This window comes from Takifugu rubripes, chromosome 13 (assembly GCF_901000725.2).
Source record: "Takifugu rubripes chromosome 13, fTakRub1.2, whole genome shotgun sequence".
Taxonomy (NCBI): Eukaryota; Metazoa; Chordata; class Actinopteri; order Tetraodontiformes; family Tetraodontidae; genus Takifugu; species Takifugu rubripes.
This window is the reverse complement of record NC_042297.1, coordinates 8,656,798-8,670,592: the sequence shown is the minus strand read 5'-3', so window position 1 is coordinate 8,670,592 and position 13,795 is coordinate 8,656,798. Positions and strand designations below refer to the sequence as shown.

The window sequence follows — 13,795 nt, the reverse complement described above, 5'->3', positions numbered from 1 at the left end:
TTCAAAGGGTTTGTTTATAATGCATAAGAGCCTTTTAACTTGTCTTTACTGCAACACTCTATTCCTCCCACTGACAATCCAAGCACTGTTTGCATCAGTTGGCGAGATATGCCCGTTTTGAATTATTCAATCACTCATCTCTGCCACTAAGCTGCATTTAACAAACACACATGCACATTCACGTATAAAAAGACAGAGAGGTCTACAAGGATACTACAACAACACCTCACTTAGTCCCCTTGGAGAGGTAGGAATCCTATTACCTAGCTGTCAGAAGCTGCCTGATGCTCTCCCCTATGGCGGACACACTTTGTTAGAGGGAAACACGACGTACACCGCTGGTCCATTTAGAAGTTGCCTGTCCTGTGCAAGTTAATGGGCCTGGGGCCTTGAGCATCAATGAGCAGAAGAAAAACACAGTTCAATTTCCCCTCACAAGCGCATAAAACAAGCACCTCCACTGTACCGGGCGCATGCATAATTCACTGCTGCTGATGTGTGTCTTAAACGCTGCTGAAATATACATGGCGGCATATGCAAATCAGGCAGCACTCTCGAAAGCTGTACTTGCTAAACAGACATCAAGAGGATAGCATGCCACGCAGACAACCCCTTCTGGACACAGACAGTTCAGCTTGTAACTTTAAACGCGAGGGCGTTTGTCTCTACACAGTGTATAAAGTGTTAAATGTGTAGAGAAATGCGACAAGGCCTGCTGAACCCTAACATGCCACCATACACCAGTGACGTGTTTAAATGGTAAACAATGGTTTAGAGGTTAGTTTATTGCTTAGGGTCAACTAGGTCTTTAATATTTATCCAAACGGTGTTTTTTGCTCATCGAGGCACCAACTGGAGACCCTTCTTTTCTTGGATTGTTGTTTGCTAGGCATATTTGTAGGCACATTTGCTTTAAAAGGAAGCTGATGATAAAGGAGGACAGACTGCTGGTGTCAAATTTTATAAATGAGGGAGGAAATGTCTTTATCCCAGGTTTGGACGCCTCCACCACTTTCCTTAACAATGTCTCCCGTTGTGTGTGTTGATGTGTATGTATCTGAACCAGGCGCTGGCTCGGTCCGATTCCCAGCGGTGTATCTTTAACAGGGCCTTCCTACCAGGCTGCCAGCCTGTCCCACACCCCAACGGGACAACAGCCCAGCTGACGCCCCACTGCCCTGCCAACACAACCCACACATTTGACCCACAATCTGCTCCCCTAATCCCGATGAAAGGAGGGAGGGGAATGACTAAAACGGCACAAAGACATTAAGAGAGGACGCTAAAAAAAGGTTGCTTCTTTGTCATAAGGCTGGAAAAGAGGAGAACAATGACTCAATAAATGGATTTATTAATACATTTTAGTAGAATACTCATTAAAAAAATGCACAAATGCTGATGGCTCTACAGATTTAGGGCCCAGCAACATTGAGTAGGAAAATAAACTGCTAAAGTGTAAAATGTTTGCTGTTTTTGGAGCCTAGCATGATGTCACACACAACTCAAAGAAACGCACTAATGTTTACATGACTATTTGACCATAAATACATGGTCAGATATATAAGCCATTCAGAGCTCCAAAACAACTCAGAACAAAGGACATGATGTGAGGCAATGGAAATTTCAATTTCCAATTGATTTTATCCACTCCCCAATCTATTGCTCTTTGCAAAGCCAAATACAATTACTCTTGAAAAAATCTACAGTATTAGTTACAGGAAAGACTATATTTCAGTTTAACTCATTTTGGTTTGAGTCTACACGCACAGTGTTTGGAGTAAGTCTGGCCCTTGTTGTACATGTGCAGCTGCCAAAGTTGTGGTGTCCCTTGCTGATGAACAGTGTGTTAACAGGATGTGTAATCTGGTGCGTTGGTCCAGAGCTGCAGCCAGGTCTGGATGGCAACAGCAGTGAAGGTTACAGTAGGGTGTTTATCAAGAAGCAGTGATGTAGCAGCTCTGCTGGGCCAGTCTAATTACAGGAGAACAGCGTGCACCAGTCTGGGCCTCCAAATGGCACCATATGTTTTCCCAGACTAACTGGCTGAATAAATGCCATTTACCCATTCCGGGTGCACTGTCTTGTGTGTCTGGGAATCAGTCACTCACTCTCATAAAACCATTCACACCCCAAGCACCCTAACCACCCACACCCCCACATAAAATTCAGCTGTCGGTGATTTTCCCTGCTCACCCTACCATGCATCCTCACAGCTTCCTTCACAGTTTAACCATTTACTATTTCCATTGTGGATTAGACTCTGCCGTAACCGGTTTAAAGAACTAAACAGCTTTGGTTAATCAGTTTTTGTTTTTTTTGTTTTTTTAAAACCAGCAGTAATGTCAGTGTGTGGTCGTTTATCTTGGCTTTCCTGGTGAAAAATCTGAAAAGAACATGCTCATCTGGAGCTTGACAAAGGTCACCTAAATATTAGCTAAAAAGATTTTAGAGGGAGTGTCAATCAGGAAAGAAGAAAGAACTTTATCCACAAAAAACAAACAAAATGTAACTGCTTGTTGTTTTTTTCAACCCTTCTTTGGTAAATGTGCCTCGAGTTTAACAATTTAGTTTATCACGGGCCACTAATATAATTTAATACGCTTCTGATAGAAATGAATGCTAATGCCATTTTCATCTGGTATTCCCCTATTTGTTGGCAAAATTGCAATCAGTGTCACTGATAACAAGAACATAATTCTCTGTGGTTGCAAAAAGATGACAACATTTGCATCGTGACCTCTTTATTATTTTGGAAAAGCTCCCAGTATCACCACTAGATAGACCTATCGCGCATCATCATTTGTTAATGAGAACAGCCGACGCAGCGGCGTTCACAGATGACTATCGAGGGCAGAGACAAAAAGAAAGTGTAAGTAAATATGGACTGTAATTAGTATGACAAGGTTGGAAAAAAGATAACACCACAGCAGCCCCAAGGCCTTCTCTCTCCTACGTGTGCAGATGCACATGTACGATTGTTTTTGCACAGGACGCACGCACTTGCTTTCGCACACACGTGTACAGGCATGCACACACATCCCCAAACGTGCACACTCTGGAAAGAAATCAAATGTTTTAATCAGCTCGCTACAGCACATAATGAGGATCCTCTAAGCTGCAGCTATCAGCTGCCATCGGCCACTTACTTGTGCCTTCAAAGAGCTGATTTTTCACTTCTTCTACAACCAGCTTAACACAGCCGCTATCAAGACTGAACACAGTCCGCGAGTGCAATAAATCCTGAAGAGAGTAAGTGATGTTTCAGCAAATGATATACCGCATATGCAGTGCAGCGAGGAAGCAATTATGTGCAAGTGGACAAGACATTATAGCTGGTGGGGAAATTGTGAGTGCTCAATGCACTCACCACTGTCACCCCTGTCTTACTGCACGGAAATACGAGAGATGGGCTGACTGAGATCTGGGGTGCGAATCACATCGCTGCATATGATACAGTGTACCTCAGGGTGCACATCTGACAGTGCAGTACATGCAGTAACTTATATCTTCCCTGTCCTATCTGTATCTGATTTACCTCTCCACTTGCAATCTGCACCTGGGCCAGCCACACCTGCTGCATAGCACAAGGCCAGCACATGAATCAGTCAAGACGGTTACAGCTGGACTAGTTTCCACAAAACTCAAGGTATGTCAGAATTCTCGCTGCGCTCTCCAGGTGTGTGTATGAGGTCAGGGTGTTGTGATGTGTGCGTGCAGGTGGGCCCCTCGGTGCCATTTCTGGCCTCCTGGCATTTCTGTGACCTCTGCAGGAAGGATCACAGCTCTCATCCTCCAGCTGGATATGTGATGACCTGAGAACTGAACCAGCTAAGAGGTGTGTCCTCTTGTCCTTGTGTCCTTTCTGCCTGCCTGCTGCTGTCTCCCAATCAGGAAAGAAGCAGAGCTGTGGCAGCTCAGCTGACAATATCAGATGTCCTGCTGTAAGACTGTCCCAGCTCGCAAAATTACTCCTAAAAACGTATTTCTGGCATAATTGTCCAAGAAAAAGGTATTCATGTTCATGTGTTTGAGTACATCCATGGGTGATCCTCTGGATATGTGTGAGAGAATCAATGAAATACTTGAAAAATGTGCTACATCTATTCTTTATGTGTATATAGAGAGAATTTAGGCTCATGTTTTGTTGTTATGCTGTTTGAGTTAAATGTCAGGTTTTATAATTAGTATTGTTATCATTAACATCTCCATTAGTTGTGTTCACACATTAAAACAGACCGTTGAAGGACAGGAAGTTTTCTCAACTTAAGCTTTGAATAAACAAAACTAAGCTGAAAACCGTGGGACTCTTATATAGAAGAAATCAAAGATTTTGACCAGAAACACAGACATTTACGTATAAGCTGAATTCGGCTGAGTCTCATCAACATCCAACCCAGCCCGCTGTAAAATAAATGACTGTTAGCTGCAGCCTCGCAGGTGAAATGTGCTGCTGTTACAATTATTCCAACGCCAGAATGCCAGTGCTACCAAATGCTGCTGTCAGCCCAGGGGTTTAATTAGTTTGGCACATGTGGCACTTATAATCACCTGCCATTACCAGGGTGCATCTGCTTCCTGGGCTGTCAGGCTGTGTATACTGTACATTGCAGTGTATTGGATAATACGTTAGTGACTATATTTTGGAAACAAGAGCACAGCCGTTGACCAATGTGAAATCTAAAAACAGGACTATACAATAACTGTGTATTGGTACACACAAAACATGGTTTGTATGGTGAAAAAGACATCTGTTTAGGGCGTATACTGATCATAGGTGTTGACTGTGCCCACGACAGTTGTATTAATGGTGTATACTTGTCGGCGGTCCATCTGTGCAGATGCACTGTGAAAGCAAAGGGGAGCAGTGTCAAACTGCATTGTGAATAGAGCTACACCTCAGGGTGAATACATCACATTGTGATTTCATGAGAGCTGGAAGAGGAGGAAGAAAGAAAAACTTCAGGGCGGCTAGTGAATCTCGACTGAAAAGAGGAGAAATTGAAGTTAAAAGTGAATCGTTCACTCCCCCTGGCGAGGCAGCGGCTACCTCTGGGGCTGGGATGGGAGGAAGAAGAGGAGGAGGAGGAGGAATGGGAGAACAGGAGGTGGAGGAGAGGAGCCCCCTGGCTCATGCAGCCATGTGATGGGATGAGCTCAAAATCTGAAGGATGGACCTCAGGCTGTGTATTTAGCTATCAGGTCGTGGGCTTAAGTGTGTGTGTGTGTGTGTGTGTGTGTGTGTGTGTGTGTGTGTGTGTGTGTGTGTGTGTGTGTGTGTGTGTGTGCGAGCGCGCGTGCGTGTGTGTGTGTTCCAGAAAAACAGCACAGAACCCTGCTGATGACACATTGGCTCAACTCCCCGGATGCACCTACAGTATGCGAAACAAAAGCCCTAACTATCCCTATTCTCTACAGAAAGTTCCCATTTAGCATTAAAACAAGGCTCAAATATTGTGCCGCTACAGAAACATCTGTCGGGGACTTGTGTGGCTACACTAATTACAAATATCTGCAGTAATCCGGCGCCGATAACAGAGTCATTACTCCAACAGTCATTTATCACTGTGGGATTGATGACCCATTTCACAGGCAGTCATTGTAGACGGAAGTGAAATCGCTGATATCCCTTTTATCCTACATCATTGTTGAAGCCGTCCATTCGTCAGGAGGCAAACTAGTTAGAATTCTAATTAACAGCTATGGACTTTGGCCCTAATAGAATTTTTGCAGGAAACTGCAGACTGACACAAGAGGAGACTTTTACAGTATTTTCTTTTTCCTACTAATTGCTGTATGGAGCAGCAGCGTGCTGGAAACAACTGCTAAGCACTGTGTCAAGAAACTGCCACAGCAGCACTCTACTTTAGCTCCGGATGCCGACTTCCTGAGTATCCGTAAATATGTAGACATATCGAGTGGAGATATGCTTTCACAGACACATTTCTTCCAGGCAGAAATCAGCCAAAGCAAAAAACTCCATAGGTCAAATATAAAACATACACTTCTGTGATTGGGAAGATAAACAAGGGCCTTATATTTTTCCTCCTTTCTTATTCTCAGGCTTGCACACCCACCAGCTCACACAGACACGGAGTGGAGCAGCAGATGATCACAGTAGGTGAGGAGTAAAGGTCTGGCCCCCTGCCGGCCACGTCCCATCTCTGTAGCAGTAATGAACAGAGACAGCTTGGGGACCGCCCTGTGAGCTTGTCCCCCCCCTCCCAGTTTCCCTGCTTTGGGGCAGAGCTGGGGGACCTTGGGTGACAGGAATGCCAGAGATGTTCCAGGCGCTGACAGGCAAGTCTTACCTGGCCAACCCACTGCACACACTGCCCAACACACACAGACACATGCACCCAGGGGCAAAAAGAGAGTGCACACACACTCACATTAATGCACACTAAAGCTGTTCACATGTGTTCATTCACCACATCCATACACATGCGCGCGAAAGCTGACCCAGTGCAATTCCTCCAGCACATGGCTGTTGACAGGAGCAGCTGCGGTCGCTACGGCAGACAGATGAAATTTTCATAACTATCTCCTCCAACTTCCTTCGTCACCTTCAGGATAATTTATGACCTGCCTGCCAGCCTTGAAGAGACAATATGCTTAATATGAAATGAAGTTTTGCAGGGATGGGGGTTATAATTAAGAGAGGAGCAAAGAATGATGTGTGTGCAGAGTGAGAGAGGTGTGAATTATGGAAGGGGCAAACAGGTATAACAGCTGGGGCAGACAGGGTAAAGAAAAAGGTAAATGATAGTGCAGGTGATGTCACTGCATATATCTTAAGTATATTTAGTATTGACATAAACTGATACCTGCCTGTACGTGAACACTTATTCTGGACTTCTGAGAAAGGTCCAGAACGAGGGTATTTATCTGGTATATGGGGCATTACAGACTGCATCAATGAAGGAACATGCTGGTAAGATTACGCGGTGACTCTCAAACAGAACTTCACCATAGAAGATTGAGACAATATGAGCCACCAACACCCCGACACACAACGGCACTCACAAGATTTAAATCCATCCACACATATGGAGGATGTGGTGCTGGTGCTGAAGCAGAACACAGGTAGCCTTCACATAACAAACAACAGAACAAAATCACTTTGTTTGTCGAAGGACTGTGCTATTAATGTAATAAATAGGTCCGTATATTCAGTTATAAAAATCTGTCATCTATAATGTGCTGTAATAACAGCCAGCTGCCAGACCAAAGTTTAGATGAGACCAGTCAATTTTAAAAAGATCCATTAATAAAAATCGGTTACTGGTGCCTAAGTCATATGTTTGTGTTATTAATATGATTTTATATTTGTCTTTTTATCTTACCCACCTCGTAATAGCCTTGTTGTCAATAGATTGTAGATATAAACACTCCTTAACAGAACCTTTTCAGTCAAGGAAAAGAAAATTGCCATAATGATATTGTTTTTATGATGCTTCCTCCACAATAATGCCACATTCTTGTCTTGAGCTTTGTCTTCTTTCACCCAACCATGCATCATCATCATCCCTCCGGGATGTTATGTTTGACCAAAAAGAATGTCCCAGTTTTCCTGAGTGTAGTAAAACAGGCCCAAACCCATAACTACCCCACCCCAAATAATTTACCACATCGTGTTTTCCAAATGCAAACCCTTTTCTCCATAATAAACCAGTGGTATTTAATAAGGAAAGTGCCTGTGTTATAATGCCTGTGGGACATTTAATTGCATTTCTTACTCTCTTAAATCTATTTCTTTCTAGCTGCCACATTCCAGAGCACCAAGTTTTACTGTGAAATGCATACCTGTGAACTTCCACTCACACCTGTTAACAGCATTCATCACAAAGAGAAACAAAGACATCAACTCATGCCAAATATGAGCACAATGCCCACAAAACAAAATCATGTAGCTCACAAGCTAATTACCAAATTATTTGAAAATCAAGCAAATTAGCAGAAGTGAAACTTTTGTACAGCAAACAGAAGATTCAATAAATATCTAAAGATAAGTCATGTTCAAAGTATGTTGTCAATAAGTAAAATAATATTCCAAACTAGAAGCTAACTTGGCTGAAAGGCCTGGTGCCTGCTGCAGCATTAGGAGCTGTGAAGTCAGGACATGTTGTGCATAACTGGCTGGTTTCTAAACACTGGTGCTGGATAAAAGAATCATAATTTATAAGTACGTACTCACAACTATACACCTCACAAACAACCAAGCCACAGGCACTCCTCCTGCGTGCATGCAACCAGTCTATGGGACCACACAGACATGTTTAAGATAAAGACAGACAAATTAGACGACAGCATTGTAGGCTAACCGCCGTGCCCGTGTTAATTACAGGCTGGCCAGTGAGAGACAGATGATGTGTGCTTATTTGTTTTTGCCTTCATTGCTGTGAGCCAAGTAAACAGTGATGTGACGATGGCAGAAATAAGAGGTCCAGATATGTCTAAGACGTGGATAGAGAACATGCTGTTGGATATAAAAGTTCCTGCTACTGTACAGAGGAGATTAACAGCAGGCAGTCCCTTGAGGTAAGAGGGAAAAGGGTTTGGCTGGTAACTCATGCCAAGTAAAACAGACAGACAGAGCGAAAGCTACAAAACAGGTTACTACAGTATTGTGGAGTTGACGCAAGGTCGGGAGGCAACTTATGTCCCATAGACCTTGCTGACAACGTGCCTAGGCCGATCTTCCACCGACCACAATGTTGATCTCTGAATCCAGTCCCCAACCCCACCATCAGCCATGCTACTCAAACCTGCTTATTAGTATACCTACATACTCAGAATTCCCTATTTATTGAATCCCATCCCCAAAATAAGGAGTCTCCTGCTGCAGCCTGAAGACATTTAAAGAAATATTTTCCAGCTCCTTGTGTAATGTAAAGAAGGGCTGGTTTGGAGTTTTTTTCCAGAGCAAAGACCGGAATTTCACTATTCTGGTGTATGTGGAAGTTACAGTGAAGTTATGTCACATCTCACCTTTGACATTAGTTGAGCATCTGAAGACCATTTTGACAGGCATGATAATGATTTAAATACATGCAGACAACTATGTATTACACATCTTGTACATCAGTAGAATTAGTATTCTTTTGCTAATATGATTACACACCACTCATATACAGTAAAACTGTTCAATTCCAGAGAGTTAAATGATGTCATTAGACAAGGTTGTGGTCTCTTCATCTTCAATGTGCACATGATGCTTACAATCTTTCAAAGTCCCCACTGGAATAGACATCCTCTTGTCTACTAAATCTGTGTCCCTCCTCAATAGGGGAATAAGAGAAGGCTCTTTCAAGAATGCCACAAAAGACATGTCACCATTGCTGAAATAAAGTGCCAGCCAATGACGACCTCTCTTCATTTGTCTCTATGATCTCCATAGGGGTGCAACTGGTAGCTGACATCACTATTCAGGTCATTTTTCTGCTGGACACTGCCTAAGCTCTCTGGCCTTCTGTTGGCCCCCAATGACCTCTAGTTTTGATGACAGACCGGGCCTTTTATACAGCAGTGCCCTGTCCAGGTGAAGACAAGAGAGACTGACAATGGCAGGAAACTTAGAGCCGACGGAGGCTGGAAGAAGACCCAACAGGGTCACAGGTCAGGTTGGACAGCTGAGTGATGGGTGCAGCTGGGGACGCGTGCACCTCCTTCTCCATCCTTTAGATCCGCCTGCCATGTCAGCTGATGTCGCCTTTGTCTTGAGATAAAGACCTCACTAACTTTCAACAAGCTGAAGAGAAGTAATACACAGGCAACAGATGTAGAACACCACAAATTCTGAGCGTAGCACTGCTACAGTGACAACCTAACCTCTGTGTGTGTGTGTGTGTGTGTGTGTGTGTGTGTGTGTGTACGTTTTTCAGTTCTAATGATAACAAAGGCCTCCTTCGTAACTGTAAATCCGTGTTCCCAAAAGATCTTTCCCAAAAATGCAGTTCTTCCTTGTTCCCTCACACAACAATGGTAGCACATTTGTGAAAGATACACACAAACAATAACCTAAAACCACGTTATCTATTACCACTAAAGCCTATTAATCAATACAGGTTGCGCTCCCAGACTCCAGCGTTCACACATCTCTGAACTGTCCAACTGTTTCCGATGCCAAAGGTCAACGGCTGCCTTTTCTCCACCGGGCCACACTGAGGGAAGGGAGGACGGGACTGGGCAAGTCATTTACAAACTCTGCTTTGGGTCATGAACACCTCTGCCTGTCTTCTGTCTTCTTTTCTCCTCTGCAGAGCTGAGGTGGGCTTGCTCTCTGTTAATCTTTCACTACGGGCCTGCGTGCTTTTACACTGGTGTGCCGGAGAACAGAGGAGAGGAATGAAAGAAGGGTAGTAAAGGACGAGAGTGGATAAAAGAGCAGGAAGAAAAAGCCACAGTGAGGGCCAGATGGGCACCTTCACAGTCCATTTATCAAACCCAATGTGGCCCTCCCCTCCCCTCCCTGCTGCTCTCATGTCCTAAACCCCCATGTAATTCTGTAATGATTTTCATTATCATATAATGACCTTACAAAGCCTACAGCAGTTTGCATGGTCAGTACAAAACTCGCAGCTGTTCCCTTCAGTGTTTGCTCGACGACTGTGCCGTTTTTTTTCCTCTGTTGGAGTAGTAACCTCTAGGCTTTTAAAGGTTACCATGAGGTCATCTATTCCAGTGGTTTTAAAAATAATGTAGTATGTTTATATGGCTCAAAAATACCCTAATACAAATGACAGTAATTATCCAATTGTTCTATGAACATTTTACAATATATATTTTTTAACCTGATTCACTTCACGTTTTGAAATAAAATCGATGCACAATCAGATCATTTGGAATTCCTTTCATGCTCTGCAGCCACAACAATGTGCTATTTGAAATCCTAATTGAGTCCTCTCTTAGAATCCATGCCTCTCACTTCCTGTGTGGCAAATACAACTGCTCAGTTCCTCTACAGTCACCCACCCACATAATAATCGATCTATTTTCAGGCCACTCATGGGGCATTTACCAAAGGGATACGGAGGGTGGCATCTATCAAGGAATTCACCACGTGCATCTGAAAACCCCGTTACCAGAAAGAGCTCATAAGAATAAAAAAGCTCTCATAAGGTTATTGGCTGGGAGTGAATGAATGGTCTGCTTCTGCTAGCGAGAGGAGTCGAGGCATCATTCATTTTGAGTGCCTATATGTCAACTCTGCGCAACCACTGGTCACCCGGTCCAATTTCTTCCTTTCCTCCACGCTATAGGCTTAAAATACCCCACAGACCTAAAGCGCCAACTACCAAATGCACGTTCCAGGGTGCACAGTGATGCTGTTTAAGAAACAAAAGTCAACCAGAAACAAAATCAATCAGCGTTGGTTGTTTATGCTTATGTGCCTGCAGCAAGTGCCATCAATCATGGGGTTTTTCCCCTCTCCGTCCTTTTGCAAGCATTATGTGCTGAATGGAAACCATGGAAACAAAGGGTATGAATATGATAAAATATGTTGCATATTGTGTGAAAACCTAATTAGAATAGAGAATTTGAAAAGAAAATGTGGAATGAATCAAATTTAATTAAAAAAAATCATCTTTTGGTGAGTACATTTAGTATAATAAATGGTGTTCAAAATAAACAGGCTTGACGAGAGTTATCTCTGTCACACTTGTGTCCTAGTAGTGTGATTTTTTTTCCACGACCACAGTGCCGTAATTCCTAACCCTCATTAGCCACAGATCTCTAATCGGTACCACTGCATCCCACTTAACATTGCACACAGCCATGTGTTTAGTTTTGTGTAAATGAGATCTGTTGACAGCCACTTGACAGGATGACCCCTGGCTTTTTTGTAAGTGGCCACGGAGGGGGTTAGGAGCGACGTTACATGTGTGTAAAGGGAAGAGGACATATCAGGAGCAGCTGGAGTTCAAACATATTGGCCCGCTGCATGGCCTTCTACAAAAACTAATCTAATCAGTCTTTCACTGCTGATAGAGTAAACATCTGGCATCTACTGTCGACAAGGGCCCAGCGTTTCCTGTTCTGGTCTCTGATATAGGCAGTCAGTGTCTAAGGTTGACCTGAGCCATGTTTAGGCTTACACATGGTCAAAATAGTGCATTGTGGGTGGTGGAAGAACTAGGATGGTTGGACAACAGTGCTGATGTTAAGCTGGGGGGTAGATGTGGTGAGATGGTTTTTAGCTTTCAGCACCTGCGGCTGGAATGCACTATCAGAGCGGGCCCTACATCAACGTTGTGAGGCAGTGGGCGTCGACGTAGCAAGACAAGGTGCGTGGAAACAGCCTGTTTACAAGACTCATCTGGACAAGGGTCAACTGGGGGGGACAACTCAAAACACAGGGGCACCAGAGAAAGATGAGAGCACCGGCCATGTTGGAAGTTAACAAATATCTGTCAAGAGAAAATATGTTGTTTGCAGGAATTTCGAGGTTGTGAATTTTGCCTCTGGCACATTTGCTTTCTTAAGGCTCTGGGTCATGTGTGTGCGTGCGTGCCTGCATGTGTGTGTGTGTGTGTGTGCATGTGCGTGTGTGTGTTTGAGACAAGGAGCGAGAGAAAGAGAGGTCAAATGTGTTGAAATATATATATATACATATAAATATTGAAATATATGTGAATGCTTAATGTCTGTATGCAAGAAAGCCTGTGTGTGTGTGTGTGTGTGTGTGTGTGTCTGTGTGTGTGTGTGTGAGTACGCATGAGTGTGTGGGCCAAAGTGTCTGGGAGAATAAACAGGTAAAATAACACAGCATGTGTGTGTGTGTGTGTGTGTGTGTGTGTGTGTGTGTGTATAAGGCCCTTCTTTATCTTCATGAATGGTCTGTGTTCTCTGCTCCCTCCCCTTATCTGAGAGGAAGGAAGTGACTGCGGCTTATCCAAGACACACGTGTCTTAATGATAGCTGCCAGATTGCGCACACACCCTACACTGCTCTATATTTGTGGAATTCCCAAAACTTCATTGAACGGAATACTTGTCAGCGGGTGATGAGTCAATGATTTCACATGAAACACGCACCAATAACTCGGAGTTGTCACCGTTTGTAATTTGTACCAATGGACCATCTCTGATCTCATGGTGACCAGGACACTGTTGTGCATGTGTGTGCGTATGTGAAAGACATTTATTCAGACTTTTACCCTTTTCAGAGGATTTAGACTGTATTTCTGTTGGCTTAAGAGACTAAATGTAACTGCTACACTCCAACAAAAGTAAAATGTATAATTCCTGAGCATTTGCTGTGTGTATTCTCATTTCTAACATATGAGGCAATGTTCATGATTCATTAAGCATCTAACTTTGCCACCTGTGTCAGGGGTTTATCTTTTGAGGACCAATGATCGGTGCTATGCTGTTACCTGTCTCTCCACGTCTGCCTTTGTTGCTGCCTGTCCGTCAAGGCAGACAACAGAGTTTCTGCCATCTCCATCCTTTCCTCTCCTGCTTGGCCTTCATCCTCCACTGAAGTCAGGAACAGCTTGGTCTGAAATGAAGGGAAGAAGAGGAAGAATGTGATAAATAGATAAATAGCTAAATATTAAACAGCACGGCAGGCCAACTGAAATGATCGCCCTCCTCCCGACATTGAGCGGCTCTTCCCAGTTTAGAAATGACACAGTTCCGACTCAAGGCAACGTTATAGCGTGCCTGGGACAGCGACATACAGTAAGTCTGGTATAAAGCCAGTTTCACATCAGAGGACAGGCAAATTACACCCAATATTAGAGTGTGAGTCAATTAATCACGTCCTGCACAGCACAGTGTAATGTGTGAGTATC

The 13,795-nt window shown here is 43.6% G+C and overlaps 1 protein-coding gene across 1 annotated transcript in view; it reads right to left on the bottom strand.

Annotated features, from left to right (window-relative positions):
- The window catches only part of fto (FTO alpha-ketoglutarate dependent dioxygenase), a 101,407-nt gene that overhangs the window by 43,903 nt on the left and 43,709 nt on the right, over positions 1-13,795 (bottom strand). Inside the window, exon 8 of the mRNA XM_011609693.2 lies at positions 13,376-13,500. Within this exon, the coding sequence (XP_011607995.2) occupies positions 13,376-13,500 (125 nt within the window). The remainder of the gene's footprint in view (positions 1-13,375; positions 13,501-13,795) is intronic.